The sequence below is a fragment of the Condylostylus longicornis genome, unplaced genomic scaffold, assembly GCF_029603195.1.
Source record: "Condylostylus longicornis isolate FDR11 unplaced genomic scaffold, ASM2960319v2 ptg000179l, whole genome shotgun sequence".
Taxonomy (NCBI): Eukaryota; Metazoa; Arthropoda; class Insecta; order Diptera; family Dolichopodidae; genus Condylostylus; species Condylostylus longicornis.
In genome coordinates this window covers 434118-455535 of record NW_026578147.1, presented here as the reverse complement: position 1 = coordinate 455535, position 21418 = coordinate 434118, and the positions used below count along the sequence as shown (strand labels likewise).

At 32.3% G+C, this 21418-nt stretch overlaps 1 protein-coding gene across 4 annotated transcripts in view; it reads right to left on the bottom strand.

Moving 5' to 3' along the window:
* LOC129616314 (sodium/potassium/calcium exchanger Nckx30C) overlaps positions 1–21418 on the bottom strand; it is a 74588-nt gene that overhangs the window by 19649 nt on the left and 33521 nt on the right. For all 4 annotated transcript variants that reach the window (XM_055531920.1, XM_055531924.1, XM_055531923.1 and 1 more), the window contains one exon: positions 7685–7895. In XM_055531920.1, coding sequence (XP_055387895.1) covers positions 7685–7895 — 211 coding nt within the window. The remainder of the gene's footprint in view (positions 1–7684; positions 7896–21418) is intronic.

Here is a 21418-nt window from a genome sequence, read left to right as displayed (position 1 = left end):
AGTTTCGTATATAAATAAAAATAATTTTAGTAGTGTGATAGGTACACTCGTACATAGACTGTATTTAAAAGCAGAATTTTCACTTGTTGAAGGGAAAGTGCTACAATACAAACCATTTGTTTTACCCAACTTTATTAATTTTCTGTTTCTAAAATATTTGATTTCGGTGTACGTAGCGGCATCTAACCAAAAAATGTTTCAATTCAGAATCGCTTGCTTACTTCTGGTAGTAACAATAAAATCGAATAATAAAGTCAGATTCATAAATACAAACTCATTACTAAAACAAGTAAAAACGTTTCAGTCGGTATAAACCGATTGAATTATACCCTGCACATTTCATTGTTGTGTAGCAATTACTCGAACCTGTGAAATCATTCTATAGAAACTTCACGGACATGTCTGACCTATAATTAGACATCCGACTGCCAAGTTTCATGAATCTGACTTTATAATTTTTCCAATTATTTAAAATTAGCTTGTGGAGTTGTATGGTAAGTACCTGAACCTGCCAAGCAATTCCACCAAAACTTCACAAATATATCTGATCTAAACTCGAAAACATAACTGCCAAGTTTCATGAATCTGACTTTATTATTTTTCCAAATATTAAGAATAAGCTTTTAGACTTGTATGGGATCCACTTGAACCTGTCAAGCAATTCCACCAAAACTTCAGAAATCTATGTGACCTATAATTCGACATACAACTGCCAAGTTTCATGAATCTGACTTTATTATTTTTCCAAATATGTAAAATAAGGTTTTGGAGTTTTAAGGCAAGTACCTGAACCTGTCAAGCAATTCCATCAAAACTTCACAAATATATCTGATCTATAATCGGACACACAACTGCCAAGTTTCATGAATTTGACTTTATTATTTTTCCAAATATTAAGAATAAGCTTTTAGACTTGTATGGGAGCTACTCGAACCTGTCAAGCAATACCACCAAGACTTCAGAAATATATTTGACCTATAATTGGACACATGACTGCCAAGTTTCATGAATCTGACTTTATTATTTTGCCGAATATAAAAAATTTCCTGTTGGAGTTGTATGGCAGCCACCCGAACCGGTGCAGCTATCCCATTGTAATTTTTAGAGCATGTTTAGAATATAATTGGACACATGTACACAAAATTTTATATTTATAGCTTTATTAGTTTTTGAAATATTTAAAATAAACTCTTGGAGTTGTATGGCAGCTACCCGAACCCGTTGTCCGACTTAGTCCAATAACAATAGGGTTCGTCCTTGGCACAAAAGAAAAAGCTTGTGAAAGTTTGGTGTCGATTGCATTATTCGTTTTTGAATTATCGTGCGATCGGACGGACGGACAGACGGACATGTCTAAATCGATGCAGAATTTTACGCTGAGCAAGAATATATATATATGTCCATACCGCAGACGACTCCTTCAAGTAGTTACAAACTCCATACCAAAGTTAATATACCCTTCACGAAGTGCAGGGTATAAAAAAACCCCCAGTCTTATTAATATCACGAAACTACAAACTTGCCAAATTATGTTAATTAGTCAAAAATTTGTCAAACTCTTTTTTGGGAAAGCCAATACTGTTTTATTTTTTAATATACTATTAATAATACTATAGGGAGGTTAATCATATAGATATTTCTTTTTTGATTTTTAAAAGCGGTCAGCTAAAAATTCGATTAATATCTAATATTGCGTTGATGCATGTTCACATTTTTCAATAAGAAGCTATATTTCGAATGTGTAGAATTTACAAAGCATGGTACTTCAAAATGCTTGATACAAGCTATTGATTTCGTATACTAAAAATATATCAATCATGCTAAAACGTAAAATAAAAGCGGAGAACGCAAGCAAAAAAATTGAGACTATTTTTCATATACGAGTACAATCATAAAAATATTTTCGTTGTTATAAAACTAGTTTTAACGATATTAAATCATTTTATACTGCTTTTTAAAACTCGTGGTATGTTATATGGTTATATCACATTGTTTATTACCTTAATAAAATTTATATAAACAATAAATTGTTTATAAGCACAATGACGTAAAGCTCTTTTCTGCAAACAAAATCTAGATTTTGATATTTACAAAGTATAAAATAATATGGATAGGTGCATTATAAGGTTGTTATACAACGTATTACTTTGATAGTCCCTCTTATTCCATTTTTGTTAAGAACATATTCTTATTTATATGTATATTTATTTGTATTGAGTTAAGATGTATAGCACTAGGAGACATATGTGGTCAATAAATTAAAAGGATCGCGTTTTGTTTCAACAATCACTTGCATATTTTTAGGTGTATGGTATTGTTATGATATAATTTATTATAAAAAAAATAGTTATGTTTATCTCATAATTGTGGAAATAACTCACATGTGAATTAAATGGAATAAACAAAAACGAGAATTCGACGTTTTTTGAGAATAATTTTATGGTTAAGACAGTTAAAACGTTTAATGCCTTTGAAGAAACCGGTGTATGAAAATACGGATTTTAAATTTTGCAGTTTCCGTGCTTTCTATGATGCAAATCGTCAAGCTAAGGCAGATTGCACGCGTATCTGAGCTCGATTCGATTTCAAACTCGACTGGATTCCAAAATATATGGCTATAATTGAGAAGAATGGTAATATCACCGCGCTTAAATATTATACTCATTAATTTGCATTAATAAAAGATTTGAAAGTCGACATAAACTTTTATTTGTCCAACACTATAAATGGAAAACTGAAGTTCAAAAAATAGAGGTTTATCCATTCGTATACATATATTAGTTCTTCGGCAACACATAACATTCTGCAATCACATTAACAAACAGATTAACAGAGTATTTCTGCTCATAATATGGAACCCTCGATAGCAGTTAGTTAGCTAATGGCTGAAAAGGCTACTGAGGCTATGAGAAACTATCTAAGTATCTAATGGGACTAATTCTGCATTTTTTAGCAATTCCATTTGTAACCCGAAGTCAGCTAGTACAGTAGAAATTGTCCGAGCAGATTCAATAGTGAAGAAGCATATGAAAAAAAAAAGAAAAAATGCTAATGTAACTAAAGTAAAGCAAATGTAAAGCAAAGATCTTCAAAACAATCAATATCTCAAAGAACCGGTGGAAGAATTTTTTTCTAGAATCGATATTAAAATTATATTTACATAAAAGTCAATAATTTAGAAATTAAAATTATAAAATCACTGGGAAGGCAAGGAGGTAGCTCTCTTTTATGTTTTTGAGAAAATGTATGGAGTTTACATGAAGAAAAAAAAATTTCACCGTCCCGGCTTTTATTGACTACATTTATGCATATAATTAATTACAATAAACAGTTGATATTAAGACATTATTAAATGCCTTTATTAACCACTTCTCTTGTAGTACAGAAAGAAAGCAAAAAAGAACTACTTCTTTAATAGTTTTTTTTTTTCAAATTAAAAAGTAATTTCTTGTTAATAGAATATAAATTGAGAAAAAATATGCAAATTATAGCCAAGTTGGACCAATTGAAGTCGTTTGTAAATTTTTTTTAATACGGCGCAGTGTTGCCAAACGTACCATTTTTATGGTATACGAGTATGAACTATCTTTTATTTTCTTGTATCGTAAAAAATTTTGAATTGTCATTTGACATTTTTGTTAAAAGAAAAGAGGTAAAATTAAATAGACAAATAATAGGACAACAAACACGGTTAACATATTTGCGATAATTATTTTAGAATAAAAACTCTGCGATATCTCTACTTGTTCGCATTGTTTTTTTTTTCTTGTAGATGAATAATACTTTGGAACGGTTGGAGTTTTTTAAATGTTCTCCTTTTTATACCCGTACGAACGTATGTTCGAAGGGTATACTAAATTTGCCTTACCGTTTGTAACGCTAAGAAATAACGGTGTCAGATATAAACTCAAGTGTATGTTTTTGATCAGCGTCAAATTCTGAGTTGATTCAGCTTTGTCTGTCCGTCCGTCCGTCCCAACGATAACTCAAAAACTAATTGAGCTAAGTTCACAAAATTTTCACAAATGATTTATTGTACTAATTGCCAGAACCCTATTTAAATTGGACATGATCGGGATACCGATCGGGTAGGTGCCATACAACTTCAAAATTTATTTGGCTATATCTCAGAAACTATAAAAGTTATGGTATTGAAATTTCACACAAACGAATATATTAGTAGGGCCAATATGCCCCATAAAAGTCGTTGAAATTACTTGGCTCCTTCTGGTACCTGCCATACAACTTCAAAAGTTATTTAGCTATATCTCAGAAACTATAAAAGCTGTGATATTGAGATTTCACACAAGTGAATATATTAGTAGGGCCGATGTGTCTGGTAAAAGTCGTTGAAATTACTTGGCTTCTTCTGGTACCTGCCATACAACTTCAAAAGTTATTTGACTATATTTCAGAAACTATTAAAGCTATGGTATTGAAATTTCACACAAACGAATATATTAGTAGGGCCGACGTGCTTGATAAAATTCGCTAAAATTTCTTGGCTCTTTCTGGTAGCTGCCATACAACACCAATAGTAGTTTGGCACAACCAGTATTTTGAATAACACATAGTACTGAAATTTTGCATAAATTGATATGGTAATACGGCAACTTAAAGTCATAGTCTGCCCATTGTTAGTTATGGCACATTAGTTATTCGCACATAGGATAACAAATTCGTACGGGTATCACAGAGTCGACAAGGTCAACTCAATTTTTTTTCTCGTTTTATCATAAATTTTTACCGAAATTTTTTTAATCGAATTCATTTTTCATTACCAACCGTATTGTATATACAATAGGTAGATTATGTGATGGCAATAAATTTTGCATATCGAGTTTTTGGTGGAAATGCACTTCTCCATAGTAGGGAAATGTAAGTAAACTATTTTTAGCAATCGGTCTATCGGTCTGTTTGTGCACGCGCGTATCTCAAGTTCGGTTAAAGCGATTTTGATGAAATTTTATATGTATGGAAGTTTATTTCAACAATGGCACGGATTGATCAACTTTTGGGATATATCAAGCCTCGGGAACTGCACTTTTTAGCGGGCCTGTTTTACATTTTTGACCATTTTAAAGAAAATATTCAACCGATTTGCTTGAAATTTTATATATAAGCTTCGCTCGACCGTCCGCGAAACCTCCTGACTTTTGGAAGAAATCAGGTGTCAGCAAATAGATGTTTACTACGGGCCAAATATAAATTTTTGCGTTATAAAGAGAAACCGATCAACTGATTTCATTGAAATTTAATATATAAATTCTTCGTACAATTAACATATAAATTTTTTGGAAAGATCAGGGCTCGAAAACTGATCTGCAGGCCGATTTTACATTTTTCACCATATCTATGGAGCGAAGTGATGAAATTTGTTTAAATTTGATATTGGAGTTCTAGTTGCTACCGAAACTAACTAGTGACCATTTCAGGGAATTCGGGTAGCACAAAGCGGAATTCTACTAAGAGCCAAATTTACATTTTTCTAGGTATGTTAACTATTAACTTACTAATGTACTAAAAAATGGAAAGAAGTATTTAACAGACATTTTTATAATATTCTGGAACACTTTCACTTATCTAGACAATGCCCATTGCGGTCGGTCACCACATCAGATATTTTTATGCTTTGATATTGATCTTCTACTTGCAGTTTTAAAACATTTTTATGTGCTTCGCTGATTTCGCTGTAACATCTATTTTTAAAAATTTTTTTTACGTATTTTCGATTCAATACAGAAACATACCAAAAATGTTGAATAAGTTATTATGTTTATATATACATACATACATATTTAAATATGGAAAATTACCTAATTCCTGTAAAGTACTTAAAATTAATAAAAAAAAATGAATAACTTTTTGGTCTCTGGTACCATGATTTTAGTTTCTCTGCCAATTTTTGAAATTCAATTTATGGCAGCTCTAATGCGGTGGCCTACACCAACAAGCGCAGAGACAAAACTATCAGTTCTTAAAACTTTAAACTGTTCTGAGCTGTTGTTGCTCGATTTTCTCATTCCCTTCTTCAAAATGTACACACGTAGCTCCAACATGAATACTAAATATACAAAAAATTAAAATAAATTTTGCCTTGAAAAACTTGTATTAAATTTCCGGGACCGAAATATTCCTAAATTACTTATATGTATATGTATATCGAGATACGTACAAGTACATATTTTTTAACTTCATAATAAAAATTAAAAGTAAATAATTATAGAAATATAAAGATTTTATTATTAGAGTAATAATATATAAATTTATATTTTCAATAGAAAAACACAAAATTAAATGTGGGAAAGTCGAAAGAAGCTCTTTTGTGTCCAACTCTATAAATGAAAAACAGGAGTTCAAAAAAATAGTGGTTTATGCATTCGTACACATATATAGGAGTTCTTCGACAGCACATAACGTTCCGCTATCATTTTAACAAACAGATTTCAGCTCGATATACGGAACTCTTGATAACATACCATGTTAGTTAATTAGCTAACGACTGCAAAGACTACTGAGGCTATGAGAAACTATCTAAGTATGTAATGGGACTAATTCTGGATTTTTTAGCAATTCTATTTGTAACCCTAAGTCAGATTCAATAGCGAAGAAGCATATGCAAAGAAAAAGAAAAAAAGCTAATATAACTTTCTTGTAAATGTGTAGCAAAGATTTCAAAACAATACCTCAAAGAATACTAACCGGTGGAAATTCCGTTTCAACCTCTTGGTGCCGAAAAGTTAGGATTATTAAGAGACTGCTCTAAGTATGGCGGTTGACATTTACAACTGGTTGTTACTCTATTCATTCAGTCTACAATAAATTTTGTTTTGATTTAGAAACAACAACTTATTAATCGAGTCTACCAAGAAAACCTTAATTCAGTTTTTCGATTTTCAGTTCTTGATTAAAATTGCGTTTCAAGTTTTTGGAACACATTAGTCCCAAAATATCTCTAATAGCAGATTCAAAAAAATTTTACACGTAATTTGAAATGCTGCACACATATTATTACGTACATATTCGCTCCTGCTCCATATAGTATTTTTTATGAGTCCAATAAGTTAAAGACAAAATTAAGAAAATCGGTATTTTAAATTCGATTTCACTGATTTTGGGTTCTTTTTTCTTACAAAATTCTGTTTTATAAAATACTAGTTTTGCCCTTTGAGAGTAAAATTAAAATATGGGTTTAATTGAGTAAACAAAATTAAATGTCAATTCAATAAAAAAATAGAAAATACAGTCCCTAAGAATAAATAGCTGAAACACAAGAATATTCAAGTTAAATAAAATAATCAAAGAAGAGGTTGATAGTATAATTACTACAAAAAGAGATTACATAATTTAGACTATGAGTCTAAATTATATACATAATATGTGTATATGTATCGAAGTAAACCTGTATATTGACCGGAGAAAAAAGTTTATTTGATTATAATTGTTTTTTTGTTTTGAGCAAACTTTTTTTTTTTGAGCAACTCTTTTATGACGTATGTGTGATGCATAATAACTGAGCTAACGATATTCATCGATTACATACCTTGGTAAAGCTCAAATGGAATTATGTACTAATCTCATAACAAATTTGGCTTATCTTTGATGATATAACGTCATACCTTATATACATATGTGCCTATACAAATAAACATTAACATTATAAGTGCTTTATTACGTAACTTACCATCATGTAGGGGATCAATTGTATGTATCATTAACTGTAACAATCCATGACGAAATTTTGCTTTTGTATGATGATGATGACCACCATTACTATTGCTGCCAGTTCCACTTGAACCAGGCGGAACAGATCTGGTTTCAGAAGCTGCTCTCGAAGTTACTGAACCACCAGTTTGGGTCACCATTGAAGTTTCTGATGAATTAGCAGCGTTACCCTTATATAAAACATAATTTATATATTAGTTGTATATATATATGTACATAAATACGCGCATATTTTACTTAAAACAAAATTTATATATAGTAATCCCCGGACAAGTGTGTCGAGTAAAACGATTTTCTGCGCAATTAATCGGGAAAATCAGTTATTTGAATCCAGCTTAATTGCATTAGCAAATCAATAGAGCGGGAAATTTCCAAATATGCTTCAAAGTCAATAAAACTAAACTAAAGTAATTATAATTACGTATAATATCATAATGTACATATTTATTAATTAATAGTTAAATAAAAAAAACAAAAACAAAATAAAATATTGCATTATTTCAGTTTAGATAAAAACAATACATAACATAAAAACAAAAGAAAATACATAATGATTTAATTCAGTATATAAAAAGATATTTTTTTTAAATTAATAAGTATAATTTTATGCATAATAAATACGTATAATTTTTTAAAAAGTATTTTGTAATTTTTGTTTGATTTTCATTTTTATTATAAACTAGTTCTTCAACTTCTTCTAAATGAGTTGAAAATTGGTCTGTTACGGATAAATATTGTCTAAGAACGTTATAAATATGCACACAAAAATATAACTAGTTTTATATTCAATCTTACCTCAGTGTAATTAACAATTAATCAAAGAATGTTAAATATTTAAAGAAAAATTGTATTCTTAACTTAAAATAAAATTCAAATAAAATCTTTGAAATTCATAATTAGAAATAAATTACCAAAATATTTTATTTGACAAATAATTTACACTGATGGTAAAAGAGAAAATGAGTAAATTGTACTAAAAACTTATACTTCAAAAAACAAAAGGAAATACATACATATAATAAAGTACATGATGCAATAAAACGGAAAAATTTAACATATTTTTATACGTGGATTAAAGAAAACTAAAGCAATTAAGCGAGAAAATCAATTAATTCGGAAAATCAATTAAACGCAAAATCAATTGATCCTGAAATCTGTGTATTCGTGTATAGGAACGGAACAATTGCAAAATTTTTTGCTTAGTTAAGTGCGCAACGCAATTAAATATAACGCAGTTAACCAAGCATTACTGTATATTGATTTTTTTTTAAATAATAAAATCAACTTAATTTTTAAATTATTTCAATTTATGTATATACTATTTTGTTGATTTCAATTTTTATACAAATTTTTATATCCGCTTATGATCTATTGCGAATTCTAAAACGGATATATTAAACTAGTGCCATATTAAACGTGTGGGTATATTAAACGCGTAGTCATAATAGTGTGCCAAATTTTTTGTATAATCTGGCCGTCAACTAAGCTAACTACAGAGACTTATGACCTTAGAACTTTTTAAGGAAGCAATAATAAGAATCAACCAAAATGCTATGGCCGTCTTTCAAAGTCCTTTATATGTATTGTAGAATATTATTCAAAAAACTCAATATAGAAGAGCACTATCACAAGGCAGACAGAAATACCATATTTGCTAGTATATTATTAACTGACAACGTGATAAAATTCAATATCTTAGGTATAAAAATTGTTTGCAAAATATTGTTGGCAAATTATTCAAAAGCAACAAATTAGCTTCATTACAACTAGGTTAGAGTGAACTAACCTCTGAAAAAACATTTAGTACTAACAAGTCGGAAAATGAATAAATTTTTTTTGCAATTTTTTTTAAGTTAGAAATAAAGCATTTTCCGCGAAAATATCATTGATTCAGAATCGCACCAATTTTACGCAGTGTGTTTAATAGGTGCTAATAAATTGGAAAATGCATCAATTTTTTAAAACAGCAAGTTTTTTTGCAATTTTCTTTAGCTTAATGGTGAAGCATTTTCAGCGAAAATATCATTGACTCAGAATAGCACTAAAATTACACTGTGTGTTTAATAAATGCTAACAACTCGGAAAATCATTGAATTTTTGAAAGCACCGATATTTTTTTTACGCCCCAAAATGACTCAATGTGTTTAATAGGAGCTAATAAGTCGGAAAATACATAAATTTTTGAAAAACCAAAATTGCAATTTTTTTTAATTTAACAATGAAGGACTTTCCGGGAAAATATCATTAAATAAATACCAATAAGATAGAAAATGCATAAATTTGTGAAAAAAATTGTTTTGCAATTTTTTTTCTCATTTTAATAGTTAAGCATTTTTCGCGCAAATATCATCGGCTCACAATGGCCCCAAAATGACCTAGTGTGTTTAATAAGTGCTAATATGTCGGAAAATGGATAAATATTTTAAAACAGTAAATATTTCTTGAAATTTTCCACATGGATAATGAAGCATTTTCCGCGAAATTATGATTTGCTCAGAATCGCACTAAAATTACCCAGCGTGTTTAAAAGTGCTAATAAGTCAGAAAATGCATAAATTTTTGAAACAAAAAAAAAAAAAACAATTTTTTTTTGCTATTTTATTTTTTCGGCTTAATAATTAAGCATTTTTCGCGAAAATATCGTGGGCTCACAATTGCCTCAAAATGACTCAGTGTGTTTAATAAGTGCTGATATGTCGGAAAATGGATAAATATTTTAAAACAGTAAATATTTCTTGAAATTTTCCACATGGATAATGAAGCGTTTTCCGCGAAATTATGATTTGCTCAGAATCGCACTAAAATTACCCAGTGTGCTTAAAAGTGCTAATAAGTCAGAAAATGCATAAATTATTTAAAACAATAAAATTTTCTTGCAATTTTTTTCAGATTAATAATGAAACATTTTCTGCGAAAATATCATTAATTGAGAATCGCACCAAAATTCCGCAGTGTGTTTAGTAAGTGCGAATTAGTCGGAAAATGATTTTTTAAAACAGTAAAATTTTCTTGCAGTTTTGTTTCAGCTGAATAATGAAGCAGTTCCAGCAAAAATATTATTGGCTCAAAATAGCACTAAAATTACCCTGTGTGTTTAAGTGTTAAATAAATGCTAATAAGACAGATGATGCACAAATTTATGAAAAAACCATAGTTTTTCTGCATTTTTTTTCGTTTTAATAATTACAAACATTTTCCGCGAAAGTATCATTGGATCACAATCGCCCCAGAATAACTTAATGTGTTTAGTAAGTGCAAGAAGCCGGAAAATTTATTAAATTTTTGGAAAAACAAATTTTTTTTTGCAATTTTTTTTCAGTTTAATAATTAAGCATTTTCCGCGAAAATATCATCTGCTCAGAATTTCACTGAAATTACATAGTGCGTTTAAAAATGCTAATAAGTCAGAAAATGCACAAAGTTTTTATAACAGCAAAAATTTTTTTTTCTGTTTCTTTTTCAGCTTTATAATGAAGCATTTTCCGTGAAAATATCGTTGGCTCAGGATCGCAGTAAAATTACCCAGTGTGTTTAAAAGTGCTAATAAGTCAGAAAATGGATAAATCTTTTAAAACAGCAAAATTTTCTTGCAATTTTTTTTTCAGATTAATAATGATACATTTTTCGAGGAATTATCAATGGCTCAAATTCCCCAAAAAGGACCCGGCGTGTTTAATAAGTACTAATAAGTCGGAAAATGGATAAATTTTCTAAAACAGTAAAATTTTCTTGCAATTTCCAAATTGATAAAGAGGATTTTCCAAAAAAATATCATTGGCTCAGAATTTCACTAAAAGTTACCCTGTTTGGGGCCTAAAACCGCACTGTCACCTCCTAGTGGTGAGCCCCAGTAATGGCGGAGGATAAAGGGGTGATTGAAACGATCAAAGTTACGTTCGTGTCGTGGTCATGTTTCGCGGCGAACCTCTTGCTTTATGAGTTTCAGCTCTATATCTATACGTCAGCTGACGATACGCGTCCCAAGTCAAGGTGGAACAGCATATGCCGGTGACTGCTTCGCTAAAGGGGAGCTTATTCGTTAATATGCGCACTCTGGATACCAGGCGCCCTCCAGTTTAAACAAGCCTCCCCATTGTATGCCGGGCTCTGCCATGGGTGACTATACTTTCCCGCGCTACTCGTGTGAACAAGATGGAAAACGAAAACAATAACAACAACAACAGCAACAACAAGAACAACAACAATAACAACAACTTGTGCTCAAGGGTTTGCGGAACTAGAGCTTCTTTCGACTGACGCAGAGGAGGAACTCCTTCTCACACTAGTAGAGGAAAAGTCGGTGCCTTCAATGGAGACGGATAATCAAGATCCTCTTGGACTTATTGTCCAACAAACTGAAGAGTACCTGAAAAGATTGGACATCAGGGAAAAAAAAATATTTCTCTGGTGCGTCCAAGCGGCGTATCGCAGCATACATCAGGGATTGCATGTCCCCAGATGAAGCTCGCAGATATGAGAAGGAAAGGCTAGAAAAGCTGAGGGCCTGCGGATCGGATGTTGTGGCCAACCATCCCCAGAAGAGGGAGGGGTCAGAAAGCAGCATCCCTGATGCAGGGCCCTCAAAAAAGAGATCGATGAAGGGCAATGTTGAGGAAATGGTCGCTGACAACATTCCTCAACAAAGCCCGAAAATGACTTCTTATCGGGATGCAGTAGCACAGGTCAAAGTGGCCATCACCCATACACTGCATCCAGAGCAAAGGCTATCCGAAGTCAAGATGGGGAAAATAAAAGTAGCTATCATGGATGAAATGGGTAACTTTGATAACTGCATGTTACGGATGGAAATCCGTAACATGCAGTTATCAAAACACCAGGGAGTGGATGACCAGTGTCTGCAGGAGGATAAAGCCTTGGGATGGCTGCAACGTCGTGGTACTGGATGGCGACGACATGCCCAAACATGCTTGTCTGCGTCACCTACGTACCAATGGACCGTCTGTCTTTCCAGGGACAAATTTCTAAGCAGGATAGGGAAGCAAAATCCCAGCCTGAAGATGAGTTCCTGGAGGGTGCTGAGGATGGATGAGGAAAGGCCAGGCGCCCACCAAGATGCGTGAAAGGGCGGCAATAAGAAGTAAGGTACATGTAAAGTCTTTATCTAAAGAGCCGGAGGAAATGATATGGCTGTGAGGCGCATCCAAATAAATCTACAGCATGCTAGGGCATATACTGATGTTCTAGCTCATAGATTTATGAAGGATCACCTTGACATCGCCCTTATGCAAGAGCCTTACATAGTGAAGGATCAGGTTAGAGGCCTAACAGGGCTTGCATTTTGTTTAGTAAAAGGCTAACGTATCTTCCCATTCCAGATTACTGTTCTAAGGATCAGGTAGCTGCGTTGGTGAAGGTGAAGTCTTCCGGGGATTGGACAGAATTTATTGTGTGCTCATCCTACCTCCCGGGGAACTGTGCCCACCCAGACGAACAACTGAAAGATTTAGTGGACTTTTGTGGAAGGAGGAACTTCCAACTAGTAATAGGAAGTGATGCAAATGCCCACCACACCATCTGGGGAAGCAGTAATATAAACAAAAAAGGTGAGTGCCTACTTGAATTTATATATAACAATAAGTTAATGAATCTGACTGAGGGCAATAAGCCGACATTCATAAATGCAATTAGGGAAGAGGTCCTTGACATCACCCTTTGCACTAAATTTACCGGCAGTAGGACTGGTGGATAGCATGTCTCAAATGAGACGTCCATGTCCGATCATAGGCGGATTAGGTTTGATATCATGGTCTGGCCTGGCAGAAGAAATGTATCGGGTGGCCTAATCTACAGATTGGAGTCAATTCGAAACGCTGGGACTGGATGCATTCCTGCTTCTGTCAGAACGGTGATAGATATCGAACTGGCCATCGAGTCCCTGACGTCGGCTATTACTAGTGCCTACTATGGGAGTTGCCGCGCTAAGCCGAAGCGAAAGTGCCCGTGATGGAATGAAGAGCTCTTAACGCTTAGACTAAAGACCAGAAAGCTATTCAATAAGGCCAAGGCTTCGGGTTCATGAGAAGAGTATAAAAACTCACTCACAAAATACAATAAAGAAATTAGGAAAGCGAAGAGAATTTCGTGGAGAACGTTCTGCAAGGGCATTGATAAACTCTCCAGGAATGCGCGCCTTCACAGGGTGCTGTCCAAAAAGTATGTTAGCGGGTTTTGGCCTAATGGAACGGCCTGATGGCTCCTTGATTGAGAACGGAAAGCAGACATTGGAGCTTATGGCGTCAACGCACTTTCCTGACTCAGAGATTCTTCGGAATCACTCAAATGCGGTCATTGAACCGAGAGCATCCCGGCCCAGAAGGGATGACTGGCAATGATCCCGTTTGGTCTCACGATGGGCAGGATTAGATGGGCTGTTTTCTCTTTCAGGCCCTTCAAATCTCCAGGTGATGACGGGATATATCCTGCGTTTTTGCAGAGGGGTTTCCAACATATCGCTTGAATGCTGTTGAAAAATTTTCGTGCCAGCTATGCGTGGGGTTACATCCCTCAGGCATGGAGAATGGTTAAAGTGATTCCGAAGGCGGGTAAGCGACCAAGCAACCACCCAAGGTCTTTCCGTCCCATGAGCCTTACTTTTTTTCTATTGAAAACAATGAAAAAAGTGATTGATAGATTTATACGGGATGACGCACTGGGCAGCAATCTCTTGCATGAGTCTGAGTACGCCTATCAGTCGGGAAGGTCTACTGTACTCGCTCTGCAGAGTCTGGTGAGGGTCCTTGAAAACCCACTGGAGGTGCAGGAGGTGGCAGTTGGCTGCTTTCTTGATATAGAGGAAGCTTTTGACAACGCTCATTATCATGTCATCTGTGAGTCGTTGCACAAACGAGGGGTTGATGCGACAACGAACACATGGGTTAATCGGATGCTACAGGATAGGATTATTAAGGCCACGATAGTTGACGATAGATTCTTCATCTCCGCTACAAAAGGGTGTCCGCAGTGCAGGGTTCTTTCGCCCCTCCTGTTGTCCATTGTAGTGGATGATCTAATAGCTGTACGTGGGGGCTCCGGGGCACGTGTCTGGCACTACGCCGACGATGTGGCCTTCGTCATAAGGGGCAAATTTGAGAGCACTATTTCTGATTTTCTACAGCAAAATTTACGTGTTGTGGAAAGGTGGTGCAAAGGCGTTGGGTTAAATATAAATCCAAGCCAGAGCACTTTGGTCGCCTTTACCAGACGCAGAAGCAGGGATAGATTAGCCCAATTCTGTTTGGTGAACGTATTAGTTACTCTAGGGAGGTGAAGTATCTGGGGGTGACCCTGAATGATCGTCTCTCCAGGAATACCCATATAGATAGAGTTATCGAGAGGGCTACGGCGGCCTTGTGGACGTGTAGGAGCTTCATCGGTAGGACCTGGGGGATCAGTCCCAGGATAGCACTGTGGCTATATACGGCACTTGCTAGGCCCATCGTCACCTACGCGTCGATTGTATGTTGCCGTAAGGCTCAGCAAGCGGGTGTACGGGCCAAGAAGAACAAGTGGAAAAATAACAGAGGCTGGTCTGCCTGGGAGTGACTGGGACAATGCTGTTCAGCCCCGAAATTGTCTTGGACATGGGTCTCTAAGTGTTCGGGAACTGTCGTCAAACTCCCTAAAGTCAAGAATGGCTGTTTAAAGTTGCTAATAAGTGAGAAAATGCATAAATTTTTGAAAAAACCTAAATTTTTTTTTAATTTTTTTTCATTTTAATGATTAAATATTTCCGCGAAAATATGATCGGCTCACAATCGCCCCAAAATGATCCAGTGTGTTTAATAAGTTCTAATTAGTCAGCAAATGGTTAAACTTTTTAAAATAGCAAAATTTTCTTGCAATTTTCTAGATTGATAATGAAGCATTTTCTGCGAAAATATTATTGGCTCAGAATTTCACTAAAATTACCCTGTGTGTTTAAAAGTGCTAATAAGTCAGAAAATGCACAAAGTTTTTATAACAACAAAAATTTTTTTTTCAATTTCTTTTCAGCTGAACAATGAAGCATTTTCCGGGAAGATATCATTGACTCAGGATTGCAATAAAATTACTCAGTGCGTTTAAAACTGCTAATAAGTCAGAAAATGGATAAATTTTTTAAAACAGCAACATATTTTTTCAATTTTTTCTGACCGAATTGGGTATACAATAGGTAGATTATGTAATGGCAACAAATTTGGCATATCGAGTTTACGGTGAAAATGCACTTCGTCATAGTAGGAAAGAGTAAATAAACTATTTTTAGCAACCTGTTGGTCTGTCGGAACCGATTTTGATGAAATTTTATATGTAAGTTTATTTTGACCATGGCGCAGATTAATCAACTTTTGCAATATATCAGGCCTCGCACTTTTTAGCGGGCCTGTTTTACATTTTTAGCCATTTTAAAGAAAATATTAACCGATTTACTTGAAATTTCATATATAAGCTTCGCTCGACCGTCCGCGAAACCTCCTGACTTTTGGAAGAAATCAGGCATCAGCATTTAGACGTTTACTACCGGCCAAATATTCATTTTTCCGTATATAAAGAGAAATAATCAAGCGATTTCATTGAAATTTAATATTTAAATGCTTTGTACTAAAAAAATGAATATATAAATTTTTTGGAAAGATCAATGTCCGACAACTGATCTGCGGGCCGATTTTACATTTTTCACCATATCTACGGAGCGAATTGATGGAATTTCTTGAAATTTGATATTTGAGTTCTGATTGTTACCGAAACCAACTGGCGAGAATTTCAGGGAATTTGGGTAGCACAAAGCGAAATTCTACTAAGAGCCAAATTTACATTTTTCTAGGTATGTTAACTATAAGCCTGCTAATGTCCTAAAAATTGGAAAAAAGTATTTAAGAGACATTTTTATAATATTCTGTAACATTTGCATTTAACTAGACAATACACATTGCGGTCAGTTATGTGCTGACCACATCAGATTTCTTTTGCTTCATAATGCAGCATTTTCAGCCAAGATATCATTGCCTGAAATTCGCATTAATATTACCTTGTGTATTTGATAAGTTCTAATAGGTCGGAAAATGGATAAAGTTTTTAAAACAGTAAAATTTTCTTGCAATTTTTCAGATTAATAACGAAACATTTTCAGTGAAATTATCATCGTCCCAGAACCGCACTTCATTTACACTGTGTATTTGATAAGTACTAATAAGTCGGAAAATCCATAAATTTTTGAAAAAACAAAAATTTTTTTGCCTTTTTTTTTTAGTTTAATAATGAAGCATTTTCCACAAAAATATAATTGGCTCACAATCGCCCTAAAATGACTCAGTGCCTTTAATAACTGCAAAAGTTTTTTTTTGCAATTTTTTTTAACTTAATAAATGAAGCACTTTCTGCAAAAATATCATTGCCTGAGAATCGGAGTAAAATTACTTTTTGCATTTGACAAGTTCCAAGGAGCTAGAAAATACACAAAGTTTTTAAAACAGCAGAATTATTTTTCAGTTTTTTTTTAGCTTAATAATGAAGGATTTTCCCTGAAAATATCATTGACTCAGAATCGCACTAAAATTACCCAATATGTTTAAAAGTGCTAATGAGTCAGAAAATGGTTAATTTTTTAAAATAGTAACATTTTCTTGCATTTTTTTTCGGATTAATAATGAAAGATTTTCCGCTGAATCATCAGTTGCTCAGAATCGCCCCAAAATGTCCCAGTGTGTTTAATAAGAGTTATTAAATCGGAAAATGGATAAATTTTTTAAACCAGTAAAATTTTCTTGCAATTTTTTTTTCAAATTAATAATGAAACATTTTCTGCAGAATTATCAATGGCCAGAATTCCACTAAAATTACCCTGTATGTTTAAAAGTGCTAATAAGTCAGAAAATGCATAAATTTTTTAAAACAGCAAAAATTTTTTTGCAATTTTTTTAGCTTAATAATGAAGGACTTTCCGCGAAAATATCATTGGATGAGAATCGCAGTAAAATTACTCTCTGTGTTTAAGTGTTAAATAAATGCTAATAAGACAGAAAATGCATAAATTTTTGAAAAAAAAAAATTTTTTTTTTGGATTTTTTTTTTCATTTTAATAATTAAGCATTTTCCGCGAAAATATCATTGGCTCACAATCGCCCCACAATGACTCAGTGTGTTTGATAGGTTCTAATAAGTCGAAAAACACATAAATTTTTATTTATTATTATTATTTCTTTATTTAGTATAACAATAACTATTTACAATTAATACTAAGGTATTTACATTATCACATTAAATTTTCATATTTACAAAAATTGTTTTTACTATTTTATGGAAAGTATACATATTCATTATTCATTAAAGAGCAAAGTTTTCTAATATGTGTCGAATTAAGTTTCTTTTAAATATTTTAAAATTATTCTCATACTTTAAATTTGTAGGTAATTCATTAAACAATTTTAAGCCCTTATACATCAACATATTTTGCGTTTTGGTTTTTGTATAAAAATTTAATCTAAAATCCAAGAAACTTCTTAAGTAATAATTTTGAGCATTTTCAACATAAATTAACCTATTAGTTAAATAACTTGGCATCATTTTATTTTTTATTTTGAATACCGTCATCAATACATTCATTTTAACCCGCTGCGACACACTCATCCATTTCAAAGTTTCCAACATAAATGTCTTGGAAGTAAATCTATTTAATTTTAATATTATTCTCATACCTCGATTTTGAAGCTTTTGCAACCTCCCCATCATTTCAGCATTGAACGTAAAAATTATTGATGAACAGAATTCAAAATGAGGTTTCAACATTACATTAAAAACTCTAATTGCGCTCATCAACGTTAAATTTTTTCTTATTTTTGAAAAAAATCCTAACTTTTTACTAATTTTTTTACAAATAAAATTTAAATGTGGTTTAAAGCATAACTTACTATCTATAACTACCCCTAAATATTTAATCTCATTAACAACTTCAATAGCTGTTGAATTAATTTTTATCTCATTATTTAATACAACGTTAATTACCATACATTTAGTTTTTTCAAAATTTAACTTAAGCTTATTAATTACAAACCAATTGTTTAATTGTTCCAAATCATCATTAATTTTATATATACATTCATCAATATTCTTACCCACCACATAAATTAATGCATCATCTGCAAATAACGCCAAATTTCCCGTTCTTATTACCTTCTCCATATCGTTTACATAAATTAAAAACAATAAAACGCCCAGAATAGTGCCTTGTGGAACTCCTAAAGAAACTTCTATGGGGTCAGATATTTCTCCACCAACTTTTGTCCTTTGCTTTCTGTCTTTTAAATAAGATTGGAACCACTTTAATTCTATACCATCAATGCCATATTTTTTCAGCTTGTAAATTTAAATATCACGGTCAACTGTTTCAAACGCACGTCGTAAGTCTAAAAAAACTGCTACTACAACCTTGTTGTCGTCAATCGCAATCTTCCAGTTTGTTACTACAAGATTAATCAAAGATTCACAACTGTGGCGTTTCCTAAATCCAGACTGATGCTGAGAAATGAAATCATGTTTTTCGAAGTACTCCTCCAATTGGTTAAATACAGCCTTTTCAAAAATTTTAGATAATATTGAAATCATGTTGATTGGACGGAATTCATTGCAATGTTTGGTATTCTTTACCTTCTCAATAGGCACCACCATAGATTCTTTTAAACAGTCGGGAAAAATTCCCGAACTTAGAGATTCATTTATAATTGATAGCAAATTTTCCCCAATAAAATCAAAAGAATCCCTTATCATTTTCACATCACATAAATCCATATCTTTTTTATTGTTTAATGTTTTTAGCATTAATATTAAGTCATGTAGTGCTAACTGTTTAAATTGAAATTGAGTGCTACAATTACTAATAAAATTTTGATATTGCTTAATGGGTATCGATCTGTTTATCTGGCTTACACTTTCAACAAAGAATTCATTAAATTTGTTTGCAATTTCACGATTATTTGTACATATTGCATTTCCAAAAATTACCTCTTTTATTTCACTTTGAGATTTTTTCAAAACGAGGTTCTTTATTGATTTCCACATCGATTTCTGGTCAACTGCTTTATCGATCATTCTATTGAAGTGATTTGATTTGGCTTTATCAAGTTCATTTTTATATTTATTTCTTAAAAGTTTATATTTGTACCACTCATTAAGCCCACCAACTATTGTTGCTATTTTGTATTGCATTATCTTTTTATTTTTCAAAATCCCTAATTCATTTGAATACCACTCACAAACCTTATCTACTTTATTTTTGGTAATAATGAATTCGCTAACAATATTTTTTAAATTACTATTAAAAATTTGAGCCTTAATGTTGCAATCCAAGTAATAGGTTGTCATTATTTCACTAGTAACTATTTTTTGTATAAATCTGGTTCTATTATATTTTAAATATTTAATCTGCGTTTTTTTTACATTAGATTTTATATTATCTTTAATATCAATTAGTATAGTTTCATGATCACTAATCTTGGTATTTTCATTTATTTTTGCATTTATACTATATTGGTCATTTACTAACACGTAGTCTATTAGTGTTTTGGAAACTTTTGATATTCTCGTGAACTCACTTACAATTTGTTTAAATCCATTATCGGTAGTAATTTCTTTAATTTTACTTTTCATATTATCATTCGATTTTCAATTAATATTAAAATCACCAGTTATGATTACTTTATAATTCATTTCGGAAAGTTCCTCGATATACGAAGTAAAATGCTGGTAAAATTCATCATTTGCACTCATATAACCTGGTGATCTGTATATCACAGCTAAATATAGTATTGTGTTGCCTTTGTAAAGTTTCAATACAAGCCACCATATTTTTAAGCCGATTGAAACCGATTTAACAACGTCAAAAGACCACTCTTTTTTGAAATAAATTAGCACTCCACCAGTGTGACGGGAAGATGTATTTACTCTAGCGATATTATAACTATTTACTTTTATCAAATCGTCTGAATCGTTATCAGATAAATGAGTTTCACTAAGACAAATAAATTCGAAGTCTTTATTTAATATGGTAGATTCCAATTCATTAAAATTATTAAAAACACCCTGTATATTAAGATAAGCACACTGAATTGTATTTAATTGCTAATAACTTATTCTATTTTTTTCTATGTTAAGTTTTCTTTTATATATTGGGCAATCCAGACTTTTAGTGCTATGTTCTACATTAATATTTAATAAGTTAAGCTCTTTTCTTGCTCTACAACAATTTAGACATCCAATCGCGTCTTTGGTACAATTCTTTGCTATATGATTTGTTTCACCACAATTATAGCAACAGGAACCTATATTACACTTAGAAGCTGAATGATTATATCCTAAACAATTATAACATCTCATGACATCAATTTTTTCATATACTTTGCAACGATTCCTTTTTTTTGTTCACTTTACCGTCTTCTACAAATTTTTTGAACGCGCAACCATCCATTTCAATTATCGAATTATATACTTTTCCAGATTTATACACTTTTAAACATTTAATTGTTTTTATCTCAATATTGTTTTGTGCTTTAATTGCACATTCAATTTCATTTGGATTAAGCTCTTCACTCATACCTACTACCAAAATTTTAGGATTTTTTAAAGAAGGAATTTGTACTTCATACTTTTCTCCAAATTTGTTTTTTATTTCGGTTTGTATTTTTTCGACAGATTGTTTATT